We start from the raw sequence: 19,171 nt of genomic DNA, 5'->3' as shown, positions 1-19,171 counted from the left end.
GTCGTTCACTCAGAGCATTACTCAATGATATTAATCTTTGTGGAAGAGGTCGAGGGAATTCATGAATAACGTATGACATATCCAAGGTTATTTATTAGAGTGTTGCTCGATGACATTAACGTATAGAGAGAATCCACCAAGGATGTATGACCTATCGGAGATTATATGTCAGAGCATTGCTTGATGAAGTTAACATATATAAAAAAGGTTGAGAGAATCCACCAAGGATGTATGACCTATCTGAGATTGTATGTTAGAGCATTATTCAATGATGTTAGCCTGTGCTTAAGATGTCTAGAGAATTCATCAAAGATGTATGATCTATATAAGTTTATATTTCATAGTATTGCTCGATGACATTAACCTTTATGGAAGAGGTCAAATCAAATTTCCCTTAGATCAATTTTTCCTTGATTGGGATAAGGCAAATGCCACATGTATCATGAATCAAAGGTGAAGAATGATCTATCTTTAGACTATTGCTGCCTTTTCGAGATCAAGATTAAGACCTTCTCTAAGGATTAGAAGTCTAACTAAGGATTACATAAAGCTTAAAATTTATTAGAAGCATCATTGCATTTGCTAGAAGCTTTATGATCCAAAGGTATCGTCTTGGATATTTGAAGAGTTAGATGAATCTTCTTGACCACGATTGTAGTCAAGGTTTCCCCCCAGTTCACATTTAATTTCCATCAAATTGATGGAGCAATAGTTGATACCAAGATGTTGACATGAACGACCTTTTGAGGTTGGAGTGAAAATTGCCTCCAGTCAGGAACCAGGTTCCTACAGACAGTGCCAAACTGTTGCATCCTAGAATATTCATGGCAGTAGAGAAATATAAAGTTTAAAGTCTGAGCTTTGTACGAAGATCCAGCACATAATTAAACAAGAGAGTGTGCAGTATTTATAAGAAACAACATGATTTTTATGTGTAAAATACTGAAAAAGGATAAAAATCATTGGGCCTAACCCAGTTTGAATGAATCCACTAGTATTTGTAGTCGATTACAAATGAGGTTCTTGCTTATTGGAAAGCTTTGGCTTGATGCAATAAATATACATCATAAAAATGCATTACATGATGGGACTTAAAAGAATCACTATTTATATGTTTGTTTTATCGGTAGAACCACCGTTGGTGGGCGACAGAGATCGAATTATAGTATTGTGATGGTGGTTAAAGAGACTATAGTCATTCAGAGATAGTGATCATAAAAGACTGTTGTCTGGCGACAGATGTCAGAAGAATCATAGTCAGCGGGAAATAGTGGACATAAATATTATTATTTGGAAACGGAGGTTGGAAGGACCGAAGTCGGTGGGCGCCAGTGGTCAGAAAGACTGTTGTTTGGTGAAGGAGGCCGGATGGACAGTAGTTGGTAGGCGACGGAGGTTGGGAATCCGGTGATGGGCGAAAGTCCGACATCGGGTAGAAGTCTGATGAAAATCTAGAGACGGACGGAAGTCCGACGACTAGCAGAAGTCCGATGTCGGGCAAAAGTTTGGCGTCTGGCAGAAGTCCGGCATCGGGCAAAATTCCAACGTCGATCGGTAGTTAGGAGGTGGTTGAGGAGTTTAATGGCAAAAGAACTCTTCCTTCTCTTCTTGCTTGGATCAAAGGTAAATTGGGAGTGGTTTGAATGGACGACCGATGTTGAATCCATTGATTATGGATTGTTTATTGGGCATTTGAATGCCTTAGTGATGTCAAAACTTGACAATCTTGGGCTTGTTGGATTCGTCTTGTCGATCTGCTTGATTCAACTATAAGCATGTCACATTTGGAAATTGTTTGGTAATCCAAATTAATATATTATGGTTTGACCTTTCCAAATATGCTTCGATACTTCGATTTGACCCATTTGAGCATGGCTTGAGTCGAGTTTGGTGTCATTGGGTTCGTATTTATGAGACGTTCAGTTCGATTTTAAGTTTGCTGAAATTTGAGTTCAGATGAACTCCGATTTAGTTTTTGAAGTTTTTAATTTGATTTTGCTTCGAGATTCGTGCCCGATCAACATAATTTTTTGATGATATATCAAGCATCATGATTTTGCTAATATTGTTCATCATAATTGGAATATTTTTAAGTATGGAAGAATATCCTCAATAAGAGAGCTTATATTTTGAAAATAAATTTGATAGATTCTTATCATAAATTTAAATGGTAGGTTTAAATTTAGGGTTGAAACCTATTATTAGACATTTTAAGAAAACTATAAAACTTTTATTGATCTTAATTGCTAACATGCATATATAAAGGTGAGAAAATAGAGCAATCAAGAAAAATATCTTCAATAATGATGATATATTCCCTTAATAAATATTATAGATTCCTATCATAAAGTAAAATGATATGTTCAAATTCGAATTTAAAATGTACCATAATTGATTTAATTTATGTTTCTTTATTTCCATTAATTTTTATTTATCCCTTCATTCTTAATTTGTTTATTGTATGCTAAATTTCTCTAACTAACAATTAATCTCTCTCATTTACCTTTATAATTATAATAACTTCTTTGTTTTAACTTTTACGAACTTTGGCCTATGTTGATCCTAGAAAGAAGGCAGTTAGGCTTCACTTAGAACAACCTTTTTTATCGTTTTATTTTTCATACTACAATCAAAATTTTTGTTTGGCCATTGCTTTTAGATTTTGTTTTTTACTTGGAAACTTCATTCTACAGTAGCTTTTAAAAATATTATTTTCTTTATAATAATTTTAAAATCACTTTTATAAAAAGCTACCGTTGCCCCAAAAAGATAACAAATGAAGATATGGTGTACAATAAACTAAAAAAGAAAGAAGGGAAAGATAAAAATGAATGGCAATAAAGCAACATAAACCAAATCAATTATGGTGAGTTTTGAATTTGAATTTAAACCTATCATTTAAATTTATGATAGGAACCTATCAAATTTATTTTCAAAATATATTCTCTTTTATTGAGGATATTATTCTTGATGGATCTCCTTTTTTCTTCTTTTTTGTGCCTTTATAAATATGCTTGTTTGTGTTAGCATTATAAATCAAAAAAATAAAATCGTAGTTTTCTTATTATTTCTAACATGGCATTCGAACATTTGCTTCTGCCATCCTATCCTTCTCCTTCTGGTGATCATTATGACAAAAAAATTCTTAGATTTAATTGAAGAAATCAAGAGGATTTGCCTTATCATGCAGGTATTTTAATCTTTCCTGATTATGAGAATAAAGTAAATGATCTGTAGCTCACTTAAGAGCACAATTATTAAAACTAATAAATAATAATTATGATATTTTAAAGTTTAAAAAACAGGCTACCTGAATTTTGTCCTAATTTCGAAATCATTTGCAAGCTCATGAAATTCTTATAATTGCCTATCCCATATGTCCAGGCTCCAGGCTATGTTTTCTCTGTAATGTAAGGCATGAAATCATATGAAGTCCTCCTACAATTCCTCTCTCTCTCTCCCTCACTCCACAACTCATTTCTTAAAAATGCCCGCGCCCCTACCGTAACCCCATTTAGAATTAGGTAAAAGAGGAAGCCATGGGAAATGCAGGAGAGAAGAGGAATGTCGAAGAAGATTTATTAATCTTCGACCTTTGCAATCCCCCAGTATCCTCAGTGCCGGCGGCATTCTCCTCCTTTTTTTCCTCCATCTTCCTCGCGATAATACTTTTCTCTATTTTATAATTATTTTCCCCCGTCCATAGAGGCGGCGATGGCGGCGACGGCGACAGCGACGATGGCGGCGACGATGATGGCGGCGACGGCGATGGCGATGACAGCGATAGTGACGATGGCGCCGACAGCGACGGCGACGTGATGGAGCCAAGGAACAATGAGGCTAGATTAGATCCGGCTATCATTTCTTTGTTTCCAATGCTTCGCCATCATAAGGCGATGAAGTTGGTGGAGGGGAGACGCGTAACAGAGTGCGCGGTGTGTCTCATGGATTTTGCCGACAATGACATTGTTCGGCTGCTAACTATGTGTGGCCATGTATTCCACCCGGATTGTATCAACCTGTGGCTTTTTTTGAACAAAATATGTCCCGTATGGCATTTTATCTTTGCAGCCACTGCATTCCTGTATGACACTCACCTTTGTTCTTTTGGTCCTTGTTAAGGAGCTCCAGCATTGCCCTTCATCAGCCTCTTCGGGCGCTTCCTCCAAATTCGAGCGGCATACGGGACATATTTTGTTAAAAAAAAAGTCACGGATTGATACAATCCGGGTGGAATACATGCCCGCACACAGTTAGCAGCCGAACAATGTCATTGGCGGCATAATCCGTGAGGCACACCGCGCACTCTGTTACATACTTACACGTCTCCCCTCCACCAACTACATCGCCTTATGATGGCGAAGCAACGGAAACAAAGAAATGATAGCCGGATCTAATCCAACCTCATTGTTCCTTGGCTGCATCACGTCGCCGTCGTTTCCATCGTCGTTGTCGTCGTCGCCACTATCGTCGCTATCACCGTCGCCGCCATCGCCGCCTCTATGGACGGAGGAAAATAATTGTAAAATAGAGAAAAGTATTATCACGAGCAAGATGGAGGAAAAAAGGAGGAGATCGAAATGCCGCCGGCATTGAGGATACTGGGGGATTGCAACGACTAGTATAAGGCCGAGTGTAAGGTCGAAGATTAATAAATCTTCTTCGATACGGGCAGGGGGGAATCTTCCCTTGGCTTCCTCTTTCACCTGCATTCTAAATGGGGTTAGGGTAGGGGTACGGGTATTTTTAAGAAATGAGTTGTTCAGAGAGAGGTTGTAGTAGGAATTATAGGAGGACTTCATATGATTTCATGCCTTGCATTACACATAAATAATAGCCTGGAGCCTGGACATATGGGATAGGCAATTATAAGAATTTCATGCCAGTAATGCTCTCTGCAACAACAATTATTACATCCTCTGACCTGACGTAGCTCTACATTCGGCCGCCAATAACATGTCGTCACGTGCACTCATTCTTTACCGCGCGGCCCGACGACTTGACCCAGACCGGAACCCGGGATTACTATCTTCGCGTATTGCTAGGTATTACTCGGTATTTGCTAGGTATTGCTTGGCAATAACGAGAAATACCGCTCTGTGAAGACCAATACCGAGCAATACCGAGTATTGCTCGGCATTGCTCGGTATTTTTCGGTATTGCTCGGTATTTGTCTTCACATAATGGTATTTCTCGTCATTGTCGAGCAAAATCGATCAATACCTAGCAATACCGAGCAATACCGGGTTGTCATGGATTTAAAATATGCACGAGCGACATACCCACTATTCGCCGGATCGGGTCCGCAATTTTGTGCCTGCTACGTGGCGCGATCTCAGTGGTGACCGACCGGACCAAATAAAAGTTCCTGCAACAATTGCAATTAAAAACTTGAAAATCTCTAAACAATATAGAAATTTTTTTGGAAGCTTCTATCTGTATTTAAACTTGTTATCAAAACACTTCTCTTTTGACTTGATTTTTGCTGTGCTTGACACAGAAAGGTATCTTGCAACTCCATAAAATTGTATTGCAACTCCTAAAAAAGTAGTATTCTAAGAACAAACTTGCGCATAATATTCTTCCCCTAACTTCATTGTAATGAACAATTGCATCTCTGTGTTTAGAACACTTGGTCACATTTAAATGGTGTGCAAACTACTGTTCGGATAGGTAATATACGTTGGTATGCACCAATCAATTTAAAAGTTTAAATAGTTTAGGGGCTCTTTTTAACGCTCATCTGCCCCTGAATGCTTTTTTTCAATCAAAACAGCATATAGGAAAAAGATTCAAACTAGAGGTATTTTATATACATATGTAATTATCAAAGCTACAGGTCACATGGGCTACACAAGCACTACTCTCTGCGCCACTACTCTGACCGTTAACGGTCTTTATCCTTGTAGCCATCTATGCTCCGCTCCGGTTTTATATACCGCGAGCTCCTCAATAGGAATGTGTGCATTTCTTCTCAATTTACTGTTCATCTTCTTCTAACCATGCTTCTGCAGGAATTCCATCATGGTATCAGAGCTTACTAAGCTTCACCGCACTTCTCATCTTTCTCAATGGCGGATCAGGGAAGTTCGTCTCAAACTCAATCATCCTCTCATCCAAGCACCGCATCTCTATCAGCCACGATGGCCGACTTCACGGTGCCTGCACCCCTCAAATTCCTCATGTCCAATCTTAAACTGCTGATGCACACTCAACTCACAGTGGAGAACTATGCCATATGGAGGTTACAAATTCATCAAGCCTTCTCAGCCAATGGGTTTGAAAGTTACCTCACCGAGCAACCACCGAGCTCCGTCCCACCCTCCGACCAGAAACTGTGGAAATTAATAGATCAGAACCTTGTATCAGCTCTATTCTCCACAATATCTCCCTCGGTCTGGCCCTACATTCTGCACCTTAAAAACTCTCACGACATCTGGAATACACTGGAACTCCGACTGCAACCTTCCAATCGCTCGCGCGTTCTCCAGTTAAAGAACGAGCTACACAATGTTCAGATGCGTGATCAAACCATTCCTCAATATCTTGCTCAAATCAAATCTCTGGTGGACAACATTGCTGCGGCCGGATCGCATATCGAAACCGAGGATGTCATTTTATATACCCTGAAAGGCTTACCATCCTCCTATAACCCATTCAAGGCAGCGATCCGAATCTCACCTCACACGATATCTCTTGAATCCTTATACTCTCTGCTATGCAGTGAGGAAGTTAACCTTCAGTCCGAACTCCAGCAAGACACGACTTCAACCGGTGATGTCCAAGCTCTATACTCGTCCAGGGGACGAGAAAAACCTTCAACACCTCGCAGCACCAGGGGCCGCGGAACTTCCTCTAGTTCCACTGGAACTATGAACAGGGCATCATATCCTAAAGAACAAACTCAGCAGCAAACTAATCGCGGCTTACCGAGACCAACATGCCAGATCTGTGGAAAATCTGGGCATTCGGCTTTATCGTGCTGGCACCGATACAACTCCAAATACAGCTCACCTCCGGTCTCTAATACAAGAGCTTACCTCACCCCATCTCAGAACACCACCAACAATGAGTGGATACTGGACTCAGGGGCCTCTGCTCATCTCACACCCGACGTGCTACACATACCGCAGCCAACATCCTATCAGGGCTCAGATTCAGTCTCTACAGTGAGTGGATCATCACTTCCCATCCATCATAGTGGCTCGGGTATCCTTCCTCTCCCAGAAACCAATCGTAAGTTAAAACTCACTCGCCTCCTTCACGTTCCTTCAATATCACACAATTTGCTATCTATATCCAAGCTCGTCACTGACAATCAATGTTCCGTATCATTTGATCATGGTGGATTTGTCATCAAGGACCTACGGGACAACACAATTCTTCACCGTGGCCTTAGTCAAGACGGAATCTATCCACTCAAAGCTCTCCACACCAAATTCAGCTTCGATATGGCACGCTCGCCTTGGTCATGCTCATCCCCGCGCAATGGCCGCTCTATCTACACTTCTACCGGAATTAAAGAAATGTTCTCTTTCTTTTGTTTGCACTTCATGTAATGTGGCCAAGAGCCACCGTCTTTCCTTTCCAAAACAAGCAAATCATGTATCTACTCCATTTAGTTTAATACACTCAGATGTTTGGGGTCCTTCTCCTGTCTCTTCCTTAACTGGTTATCGTTACTACTCTGTGTTTATTAACGACTCCACACGCTATTGCTGGATCTACTTAATGCACACTAAAAATGAAACCTACTCAAAATTTAAACAATTTCTTGCAATGGTTACAACCCAATTCAAAGCAACCATACAAATTTTTCCTGCAACAATTGCAATTAAAAACTTGAAAATCTCTAAACAATATAGAAATTTTTTTGGAAGCTTCTATCTGTATTTAAACTTGTTATCAAAACACTTCTCTTTTGACTTGATTTTTGCTGTGCTTGACACAGAAAGGTATCTTGCAACTCCATAAAATTGTATTGCAACTCCTAAAAAAGTAGTATTCTAAGAACAAACTTGCGCATAATATTCTTCCCCTAACTTCATTGTAATGAACAATTGCATCTCTGTGTTTAGAACACTTGGTCACATTTAAATGGTGTGCAAACTACTGTTCGGATAGGTAATATACGTTGGTATGCACCAATCAATTTAAAAGTTTAAATAGTTTAGGGGCTCTTTTTAACGCTCATCTGCCCCTGAATGCTTTTTTTCAATCAAAACAGCATATAGGAAAAAGATTCAAACTAGAGGTATTTTATATACATATGTAATTATCAAAGCTACAGGTCACATGGGCTACACAAGCACTACTCTCTGCTCCACTACTCTGACCGTTAACGGTCTTTATCCTTGTAGCCATCTATGCTCCGCTCCGGTTTTATATACCGCGAGCTCCTCAATAGGAAGGCGTGCATTTCTTCTCAATTTACTGTTCATCCTCTTCTAACCATGCTTATGCAGGAATCCCATCATGGTATCAGAGCAATACGGAGTGAACTACAAAGAAACCTTCAGCCCTGTTGCCAAAATGCCTACAATCCGTCTCCTCCTCATCATTGCCATTCATCATCACTGGCCCCTGCTACAATTTGACGTAGCCAACGCCTTTCTCCACGGCGACCTCAATGAAGCAGTATATATGAAACAACCCCAAGGATTTGTCGACCGGGACCATCCCAACCATGTCTGCCGTCTACACAAGGCACTCTATGGCCTAAAACAGGCTCCCCGGCAGTGGTTTCGCAAGCTCACAGAATTCCTTCTTCATTTCGGTTTTCAATTCAGTCGGGCAGATCCCTCACTACTTGTCTACAACCGAACCATCACTCAACTCTACTTACTCATCTATGTTGATGACCTTCTCCTCACGGGCAACGACTCCTCAATCATCAAATCTCTTCTACAACAACTCCAAACCAATTTCGATCTAAAGCAGCTCGGTCAACCAAGCCTATTTCTCGGCATTCAAATCGCATATACTGCTACAGGGGCCTTCCTTCATCAATCACATTATGCTCGTGATATACTCATCGCAGCCGGACTCCAAGACAGCAAACCAGCAAGCACACATATCTCCCCCTCCGGTACCAGAACTGCACCTCTTCTCAAACCATATGACAATCCAACACAGTTCAGGCAACTCGCAGGTTCCTTACACTACCTCACAATAACCATACCCGATTTATCCTTTGCTGTCAATACGATCTGTCAAAGTATGCATAATCCGACCATTCATGATTACATGCGGCTCAAACGGCTTCTCCGCTACGTCAATGGCACTCAGCACTTTGGTCTACCCATCACCAGAGGCTCCATGGAACTCACTACATACTGTGACGCCGACTGGACTTCGGACGCCACCGACCGGAAATCCATCACTGGATTCTGTACTTTTATCGGCAACAACATTCTCTCGTGGAGTGTGAAGAAGCAAACTACGGTTGCAAAATCCTCCACCGAAGCCGAATACAGGGCTCTCGCCGCCGCTCTCTCGGATGTTATATGGTTGCGCCGGCTACTTCTGGACTTCCAAATACCTCTTGACGAACCGACCACCATCTTTTGTGACAATGCCTCCGCCCTGTCCCTTGCTCACAACCCCGTGTTTCATGCACGGACCAAACACATTGAAATTGATCACCACTTCATCAGTGATCACATTCAAAAGCAGACCATCACCGCAACTCATCTCAACTCAGAAGATCAAATCGCCGACATTCTGACGAAGCCGCTCTTCACAACTCGCTTCATCACTTTAAGGAACAAACTAACCATCAGTGCCTTAGATTGTTAGTTTGAGGGGGGATATACAGATGTAATTATCAAAGCTACAGGTCACATGGGCTACACAAGCACTACTCTCTGTGCCACTACTCTGATCGTTAACGGTCTTTATCCTTGTAGCCATCTATGCTCCGCTCCGGTTTTATATACCGCGAGCTCCTCAATAGGAATGTGTGCATTTCTTCTCAATTTACTGTTCATCTTCTTCTAACCATGCTTCTGCAGGAATTCCATCATTTTATACTTGATGGAAATTAAGACCAAATCTTGCTGCAACGAAGCACCAAGCAAGGATGGAATTCGAAGCTCGATGACAGATCCATGGCTTTTTGCGATGCAAAGCTTCAATAAAGATGAGAAAGAGAAGCTCTGCAACTGATACAATTGTTTGAACCTTGCTATGATTTTGCTCTTTGTGAAGAAATCCAACTCCTTAAAGTTAAGAGTTCTCCAGCAGTCAGGATCAATGGAGGCCTTATACCATGACTTGCAAACAAAGGGGACAGCAATTGTGAGATCCTCAAATCCCAACTTGCAGAAAACAAAGATCAATCAATCAAATAAATTACTTTGTTATTTGATTGGGTTGACGTTGATTTAATGAGTATTATGTGCATTTGAACCCTCTGTGTGCTCTTTGTTTTGTGCTTAATATATTTTGAGCAGGACCTTCTCTTGCAAAACGAATCGCGCAAGCGCGCCCAGATCGTCGAGACCTTCAAATGAGCCTATTCATGCATGTATCGGGTGTCATTTGAGTTATGTCGAGCTTGTTGAACAAATCTCATGATATTTAAATAATAGTTAAATAGTCATACAAGTATTATTTTAATGATTGTCTAAATCTTAATTAAATCATTATTTAAAATTAATATTTAAATATTACTCAAATTATTATTTAAATACTATTAAAATTATTTTTGTACATATAAATATATAATAAAACATTAATGAACATAAATATTATTTTTGAAGTATGATTCTCTCATTCATATTCAATTTTTTTTTTTTTTTTTTTTTTGGGACAAATTAAGGGCCAGGCCCATTCATTCCAATATAGAAAATAGTTACAATAGTAGAAGTGGAAACAAAAAACTATTATGAGGAGAAACAAAACAATAAGAAGGGGGAGGGGCCAAAAAATGTGTAAAACAATACACATCAAAAATTATAAGTGCAAGCAAAAACTGCAAAGCACCAAAATGTAAGAAAAATTCAAACAGCAGTGATTTTTGCCTCTTTGTAGATTTTTTTTTGCACAAATTGATAATGTGAAGCATTTTTCATGCAAAATATGTTAACTTAAAATATAATATTTTTTAAGTCATCACTAAGAAGTGATGAGGACACAGCGGCAAAAATCACTGTTGTTAACAAAGAACCAACGTACACAATGTAAGGCAAAATTTTTTTGAAGTAAACTAAATGATTTGTAGCTCACTTACGAGCACAATTATTTTTGTCACTCTACGAGGAAGTAACTTATCTCTAATCTTATTTGCCACTGGAGCTACTCCAACCTTTCCACGTATATGCTCGCTTTGTATCATGTCTCTAAGAGTAAAGCCATAGCCACTCATTTATCCTAAGCATCCTCATCTCTGCAACACTTAACTTAATGTTATGTTTCTTTTTAATGGATCTATGCCATAAAAAATTGCAGGTCTAGCCACCATCTTATAGAATTTTCCCTTAAACAAAAAATTTATTTGGCCACTGCTTTTAGAATTTTTTTTTTACCTGAAATCTACTTTCTACAGAACCTTTCAAAAATTTTATTTTCTCCGCAACAATTTTAAAATCTCTTTATAAACAACTAAAACTTCCCGAAAAAGATAACAAATCGAGATATGGTGTACAATAAACCAAAAAAGAAAGAAGGTTCAGATAAAAATGAAGGGAAATAAAGCAACATAAATTAAATCAATTATGGTGAGTTTTGAATTTGAATTTAAACCTACCATTTAAATTTATGATAAGAATTTATCAAATTTATTATCAAAATATATCCCGAAAAAGATAACAAATCGAGATATGGTGTACAATAAACCAAAAAAGAAAGAAGGTTCAGATAAAAATGAAGGGAAATAAAGCAACATAAATTAAATCAATTATGGTGAGTTTTGAATTTGAATTTAAACCTATCATTTAAATTTATGATAAAAACTTATCAAATTTATTATCAAAATATATGCTCTCTTATTGAGGATATTATTCTTGATGGCTCTTTTTTTCGGCCCTTCATAAATATGCTTGTTTGTGTTAGCTTTATAAATAAAAAAAAAATCATAGTTTTCTTATTATTTCTAACGTGGCATTCGAACATTTTCTTCTTCCATCCTCTCATTCTCCTTCTAGTGATCATACGACACAAAAATTCTTAGTTTTAATTGAAGAAATCATGAGGATTTACCTTCTCATGCACGTATTTTAATCTTTCATGATCTTGAGATAGTAAACATTAGTGAAGAAATCGACAGCAGAGTCTTTGATTTCCTTCAAGTCAATTGAGATTGTTGTGTACGGAATTCAGACGCATCCAGATATGTCACATCACCCAATAAACTATGCATTTGATTACATGGCATGACCTATGCAAAATAAGCCATGAATCGATGCACGACTGGACACCGTTTGTAGCCGAATAAAATCTATCACGCTATGCTGGAGTCAGGTGATTGCTTCCCATCACGCAACACTGACACCATCATGGCGTGATAATTTAAAAGATGCCTTTGATGAAGCCAATATATAATACGCAGCTGGAACAAGAGAAAATGAACGGCAATAATATATTTTAAGATATTTGATAATATATTTCAGGATTTATGATAGTTATATATTTAAATTGTATGATTATTGAGATTATTAAATTAAAATTACTCATTAATTATTATTTAAACTATTAATTATATATTTTAAGTTATATTAATTAAACTAATTATATTATTTTTAATTACTTGTATATCATTAATTATTCAATTAAGTTAAATTAGATAATTATTTTATGCACTAATTATACTATTATTTTAAATTATATTAATTTAGCAGTGATAACTTAAGAGGCCCGTAAGGTTTGCCTTTCATCTTCTCTTTTCGTCGTTGTTCGGCTTCGGTGCTTCGTAGGTGTATAGATTGCACGCGTCAATACTACGGCTCCTTCGTGGTTGTTCAACTTCACTCCTTCGATGACTTTCCCTTCCTGTCGGATCAGAAGTTAGGACATTTTTGATCGGATGCAACAACGGGAGCTCGTTGGCTTTGAAGGTAACTTTCTGCCTTTCGCGCCCTTCTCCGGCCAATTCCCGTAAATCTCATTAAATCTGAGAGAGAATAGGATTATGATTTACACCTATTTACCAGGATTTATGTCGTAAATCCATAAATCTCATATTTACGAATTCACTAGATTTACATATGCGCGAAATTCGTTTGGCTGGATTTATGTAAACTTAAAACTACAGCTAAATCCAATACGAAACACCCATTAGAAAATTATTAAAACTTTTTTTATATAGAAGAAAATAGCAGAAAATTTAAAATAAATGGATCAAGAACTTTGAAGATGGAGAGAAAAAGAAGTAAATTTTAGTAAATAAAATTGGAAGTATAACATGAAATTTGTCCTAATTTCTAACATGAAATTCCTACGAAGTCCTCCTGAAATTCCTATTACAAACTCATTTAGAATGCAGGGGAAAAGAATCTCGGCCTTGCACTCGACCTTGCAATACATCAGACAAGGTCAATGCTGCCGACGTCTCTTCCTTGTTTTTTCTCCATCTTCCTCGCCATAATCAATTTTCCTTATTTTACTATTAGTTTCCCCCATCCACAGAGGCGGCGACAACGACGATGGCGGCGAGGGCGACGACGTGATGCAGCCAAGGAACAATGAGGCTGGATTAGATCCGGCTATCATTTCTTCATTTCCGATGCTTCGCCGTCATAAGGCGACGCAGTTGGTGGAGGGGAGACGCGTATCAAGACCAGGACGAAGGTGATTTTAGTGGCTCTCCGTGCCAAAACAAAGATGAATGTAGTGGCTGCAAAGATAAAAATTTGTAAGCTGGGTGCTTCTCAATAAATAAATGCTTAGTTTCGTTTGTTAAAAAATAAATGCCGCATATGAGACACTCTCTGTTTTAAAAAAAGCCACGGATTGATACAATCCGGGTGGAAGCAATGGCGCACTCTGTTACGTGTCTCCCCTCCACCAACTGCATCGATGGCGAAGCATCGGAAAGGAAGAAATGACAGCCGGATCTAATCCAGCCTCATTGTTCCTTGGCTGCATCATGTCGTCGCCGTCGCCGCCATCGTCGTCGTCGCCGCCTCTGTGGATGGACGAAAATAATTGTAAAATAAGGAAAAGGATTATGGCGAGGAAGATGGAGAAAAAAAAGGAGGAGCCGTCGCCACCATTGACCTAGTCTGATGGATTGCAAGGTTGATTGCAAGGCCGAGTGCAAGGTGAAGGAGTTATATATCAAATCTTCCTCCGCACTCCTCTTTCCCTTGCATTCTAAATGCGGGCTGGGGGAATCTTTCCTTGGCATTCCTCTTTCACCTGCATTAATCCTCTTTCACCTTAAAGGAATGCATTCTATATTGGTTTCGGGTAGGGGTGCGGGGATTTTTGAGAAATGAGGAGTGTGGAGAGAAAAAAATAGCCTGGAGCTGGAGCTGGAGCTGGAGCCTGGAGCCTGGAGCCTGGAGCCTGGAGCCTGGACAAAAATAATTGTGTTCGTAAGTGAGCTACAAATCAATTAGTTTACTTCAAAAAAATTTTACCTTGCATAGTATACGGTGTTCTTTGTTAACTTAGGTTGGAATCTTCATTTAATCTTTGTCTTTTTTGACAGGCATTGATTTCATAATTCCTTGCATGCTGTCAATCTTGCGATGCCAACCTAATTATCCTTGTAGGAGGTCTCCATGGCTTGCTCAACGAGCTCTAATGGCTGTCTACCATTGCCATTGCCATCATTCTCCCTATGCCAGTTAGCATTCCATTATACCCACACGTTCCCTTGTTCTTAAACAGCCACTTCCAACTTTTTAGCTAATACATGATACCAGCACTATTCTCATTACTAATTATATTTAACTTTTAATCTCTTTAGTTAACACCTCTTTGACATAATTATTTTTTGTGCTTTGTTTGTTTGACCAAAACAAATCATTAGAAGCCAAATAGAGATGTTTTGTCTTTCTTATAGAACTGATCACAAACTATGTTTGAACCTAAAATTATAAGTTGCTAATACAAGGATGGCAAAGTCATCCTTCAAGAGGTAATCTTCAATAGGAGGCTAAATGCGTAGTTGTAAAATATTGTTTAACTTTTTGAAACAATTTATCATCATAACATATGTAACTGTAAATATATTTAGCACACCTTCAGGAGTCCTTCAGTGAGAAATATCAACAGAAGTTTTAGGAAGAAGTAAAAGATTGGTGACATTTGACATGGTTGCTTCCTGTACAAGTGCAAATCAATATCAGTAAAAGATAGGTTGTTCCACCTCTGCATCACCCTCTTGATTAATCCATCCATACAAACTACACCTTATATTTGATCTCACTTCCTGTAATTTATTTATCATTTGAGGAGCTGGAAACAAAACGAACAGTATTATAACTGCAAGAATAACAGAATTTTCATGTATGTTCATCATTATATCATCAAAACTATCATCCTTAGTCAAACCCAGTAGGACTGGTAGGTAATCTTCAATGGCCTGCAAAAGATCTGCTATTGTAGAACCTCCTTCAACAATACAAATTTCTCATTAACTTCTTCACTTCTTCAAATTGAAACAGTAAATTCATTGTAGATGACAGCATACCATGGTGCATAGCTGCCTTCAGCAATGGTGTTGTCTCTCAATTGGTGCTTCTTATGCAGAATCCAGACACATATACATAAGATATTATTAAATGCGGAGTTTGGACGTAGCTTTTCATCCATACTCCAATCACATGATGACATGTGAATTTATTTCCTCTTGTACACAAGATGACAATATTCGGACTCCACATGCAATAATTTTTCCATTTGCAACCACAGCCACCTCCCCAAGTTTTCCAAGTATTCTTCTTTAACCAACTGCATCTTTCGGGGTAGATATAAAGCATCCCATGTCCCTTAAATTACTTCTAGAAATTCAATTTGACCTACAATAAACAAACAAAAAAAGGTTTATTAGCATATGATACTTCTAAAGAGAAACTATTGGATGAAAATCATAGGCAACCAAGAAATTTGAAGCACTCAAAGCTCCATCATACAGCACAACGCTCAGGATGTTAGCATGAATTCTCTTTCCTTTTTCATCTTGATTATCAGTTTTATAGCCACTTGGATAATTAGGGGATGTCCATTTTCTCATGGAGGCCACAATTCTTCCGTCCGCAGCTTCTTCTGTAAAATTGATTGACCTCCTCGCATTTTTCTTTTCAGGTTTTCATATTGCCAGTGAAGTTCTAATACCATTCTATTTTATCTTTACATTTCTCCTGATTGAAAACTTAGCAAAACTTTTAAGCAATAAAGCATAAGAACTATCTACAGCAGAAAACTAACTTTTTGCTCTCTCTATTTTTTCATGTGTATATGTTTTTCCTGTCTTCATCTTTACATTGCTAGAAGATTGATATATCATAAAAAATTTATATTGATGGGGCATGAATCTCGAGGCAAAATTAAATTGAAAGCTTCTGAAATTAAATCTGGGACTATCCAAACACCGATTTCAGCAAACTAATAATCGAACTGAAATTCTTAAAAGACAAACCCAACGACATCAAAATCAATCATATTCATGCTCGAATGAGCCAAAATCAAGGGTCCAAAACATATTTAGAATATTCAAAGCATAAGTTGGATTACCAAATGAATTTCAAACATCACATGCTTATAATCAAATCGAGCGGCTCGACGAGACAAATCCAACGAGCCCAAGATTGTCAAATTCCGATATCATTAAGACATTTAAATGACATATTAATGGTCTATAATCAAGGGGATCAATATCAAACATCCATTCAAACCACTCTCATCTTGACCTTGATCCTCCTCATATTTACAAGCCAAGTCACTCTTAAAGAATTATAAATAGCCTCCATTTTTCTCATGACAGAGAGAGAAAGAAGAGGAAAAAGAATGGAGGATAAGGGAAGAATTAGCCGCCTAAGTTCTTCCCAACCAACACCAGACTTCCACCTATTTGTCAACCACCACCGACTTCCGCCCGTTTGTTGACCACCGTCATACTTCCATCTGTTCGTCAACCACCATCGGACTTCTGCCCTTTTGTTGACCATCATCAAAGTTCTTTCTGACAACCGTTAGAGTTCTTCTCGACCATTGTCGGACTTTCACCTGTTCGTCGACCACCGCTAGAATTCCGCCCATTCATCGACTGCCGCCGAAGTTCTTCTCGACCATCGTAGGACTTTCACCTATTCGTCAACTACCGTCGGACTTTCACCTATTTGTCGACTACCGTCGGACTTCAACCCATTCGTCGACCACCGTCGAAGTTCTTTCCAACCGCCACCGAACTTCTGCCCTTTCATCAACCATCACCAAAGTTCTTTCCCACTACTGTCGGATCTCTGTTCATTCATCGATCACTGCCAAACTTTTGTTTGTTGATCATTACCAGACTTCTGTTCGACTCTTCAATCTATTATAATTCCACTATCTCCAACTAAAGGAGCAAATCAAGTTTTGTAATTCATCCAAACTTAGTAAAATTTTCTCATCTAGGTCATTCCCCATGGTTTTCCCTTTTTCAGGTTTTCCAGGTAAAAAACTTCTGGTGTTGTACCTCTCTCAACTATCTGTTGGTATGCCGGATATACATACATCACTAAGACGTTTTATTCTCTTACTCTACTGCCGCATATATTCTCACTCGCAATAGTTTAGCGCCATCTGTGAGAAATTGTTCCTCCAATACTTCTTTTTCAATGGTTTATCAAAGTAATACCAAAATTAGATTCTCTCGCTCTAACACGTATCAAACTAGATTCACATATGGCAATCATGGACGTCGTAATAACTCAAGAGAATGGCCTTGTTCCCTGGAAACTTAAATCCATAGATTGGAGGAACAATAGGCACAAATCTTATAAATTTTGGAGGAGGCAAGCTAACAATGGACGTCGTATCATAATGATGAAGCTCTTCTTCCACATCCTCATCAAGATAATATAGGTAGACAATTCCAAAATGCTCATTATCAAGTTAATGCTCCTTCTCCATAATATAATTCAGAGATAAATAATGCTGCAAGTTCAACACATCCTCCACCTAGAGCCCATCACATGCAAACTCTTCAACCCGCTCTAGATACTCCTCGCAATGTCATACGAGATGAATTACGATGACTAGTCCAAGAAGAATTTTCAATAAGGTATAGAAATAATTTTAATCTCCAACAAAGTTTTCAAGAATCTTCTCCGCTAAAAAGATCTTGTTGTTAATAATTCCCAAACAATATCTTGTTGATATTTGGTTCTTTAATAGTTTATTAAAAGACTCTCTTAAAGACTCATGCTGATAATATTCAAGATGCAGCCAAGGAGCACTTAGGTTGGATTAGATTCGGCTATAATTTCTTTATTTCTGATGCTTCGCCAACGCAAGGCGATACCGTTGTTGGAGGGGAGATGCGTAATCGAGTTAGCCGTGTGCCTGGTCAATTATGCCGGCAATGATATTGTTTGGCTGTTAATAGTGTGTGGGCATGCATTCCACTCAGATTATATCAATCTGTGGCTTTTTTTTAACAGAATGTGTCTCATGCTGCTCGAATTTGGAGGCAGCGTAGGACGAGACTAATGCAAGGGCAATGTTGGAGGTTCTTATGGTGGAAGATCAAGACGAAGGTCAGTGTAGTGGATGCGAAGATAAAAATTTATAAGCTGAGTGCTTCTCAATAAAAACTTAGGTTTGGTTTGGTTTGATTTTTGCTTGTATAAAATTTAGTTTTTTAAATTTTTTATCTTCGCAGCCACTACATTCACCTTTGTTCTGGCACGAAGAGCCACTACAATCACCCAATACACTGTGCATTGGGTGACATGACGCGACCTATGCAAAATAAGCTATGAATCGATGCACTCCAAGTGGAATGCGTGACTGCACGTACACCGTCAGCAACCGGGTAACATCTATCTAAAAAAAGTTTTAATCATTTTCTAACATTGATGATAAATTGAAGTTTCCCATTATAGTCCATCACCATATTTGTTGTTCTCTACTAACATTCATCAGCTACTTTGAACTAACCAAAAAAGAGGATGCAGAATAAAGAACAATATATGTGACTAATTTTTTATTGGCTTCTTTTCATCATGTCTTTTTATGG

General features: G+C 38.5%; 1 protein-coding gene and 1 long non-coding RNA gene across 2 annotated transcripts; both read left to right on the top strand.

Moving 5' to 3' along the window:
- Positions 1–8,475: 8,475 nt before the first annotated feature.
- Positions 8,476–9,798, top strand: LOC110109199 (uncharacterized mitochondrial protein AtMg00810-like). Its single transcript, XM_020840147.2, has one exon. The coding sequence runs from the start codon at positions 8,476–8,478 to the stop codon at positions 9,796–9,798; it is 1,323 nt and encodes a 440-aa protein (XP_020695806.2).
- A 3,065-nt stretch (positions 9,799–12,863) lies between these two features.
- Positions 12,864–13,904, top strand: LOC110109230. The gene is made up of 2 exons (XR_003702920.1): positions 12,864–13,055; positions 13,627–13,904. It is a non-coding gene; the product is annotated as an uncharacterized LOC110109230 (long non-coding RNA).
- Positions 13,905–19,171: the final 5,267 nt, after the last annotated feature.

The sequence above is a fragment of the Dendrobium catenatum genome, unplaced genomic scaffold (genome assembly GCF_001605985.2).
Source record: "Dendrobium catenatum unplaced genomic scaffold, ASM160598v2 fragScaff_scaffold_1520, whole genome shotgun sequence".
NCBI lineage: Eukaryota > Viridiplantae > Streptophyta > Magnoliopsida > Asparagales > Orchidaceae > Dendrobium > Dendrobium catenatum.
Note: the sequence above shows the minus strand (reverse complement) of the source record. Positions and strands in the feature narration are given on the sequence as shown.

Excerpts from the sequence above, each read along its gene's own strand:
- LOC110109199 (XM_020840147.2), top strand. The coding sequence starts at position 8,476 with ATGGTATCAGAGCAATACGGAGTGAACTACAAAGAAACCTTCAGCCCT.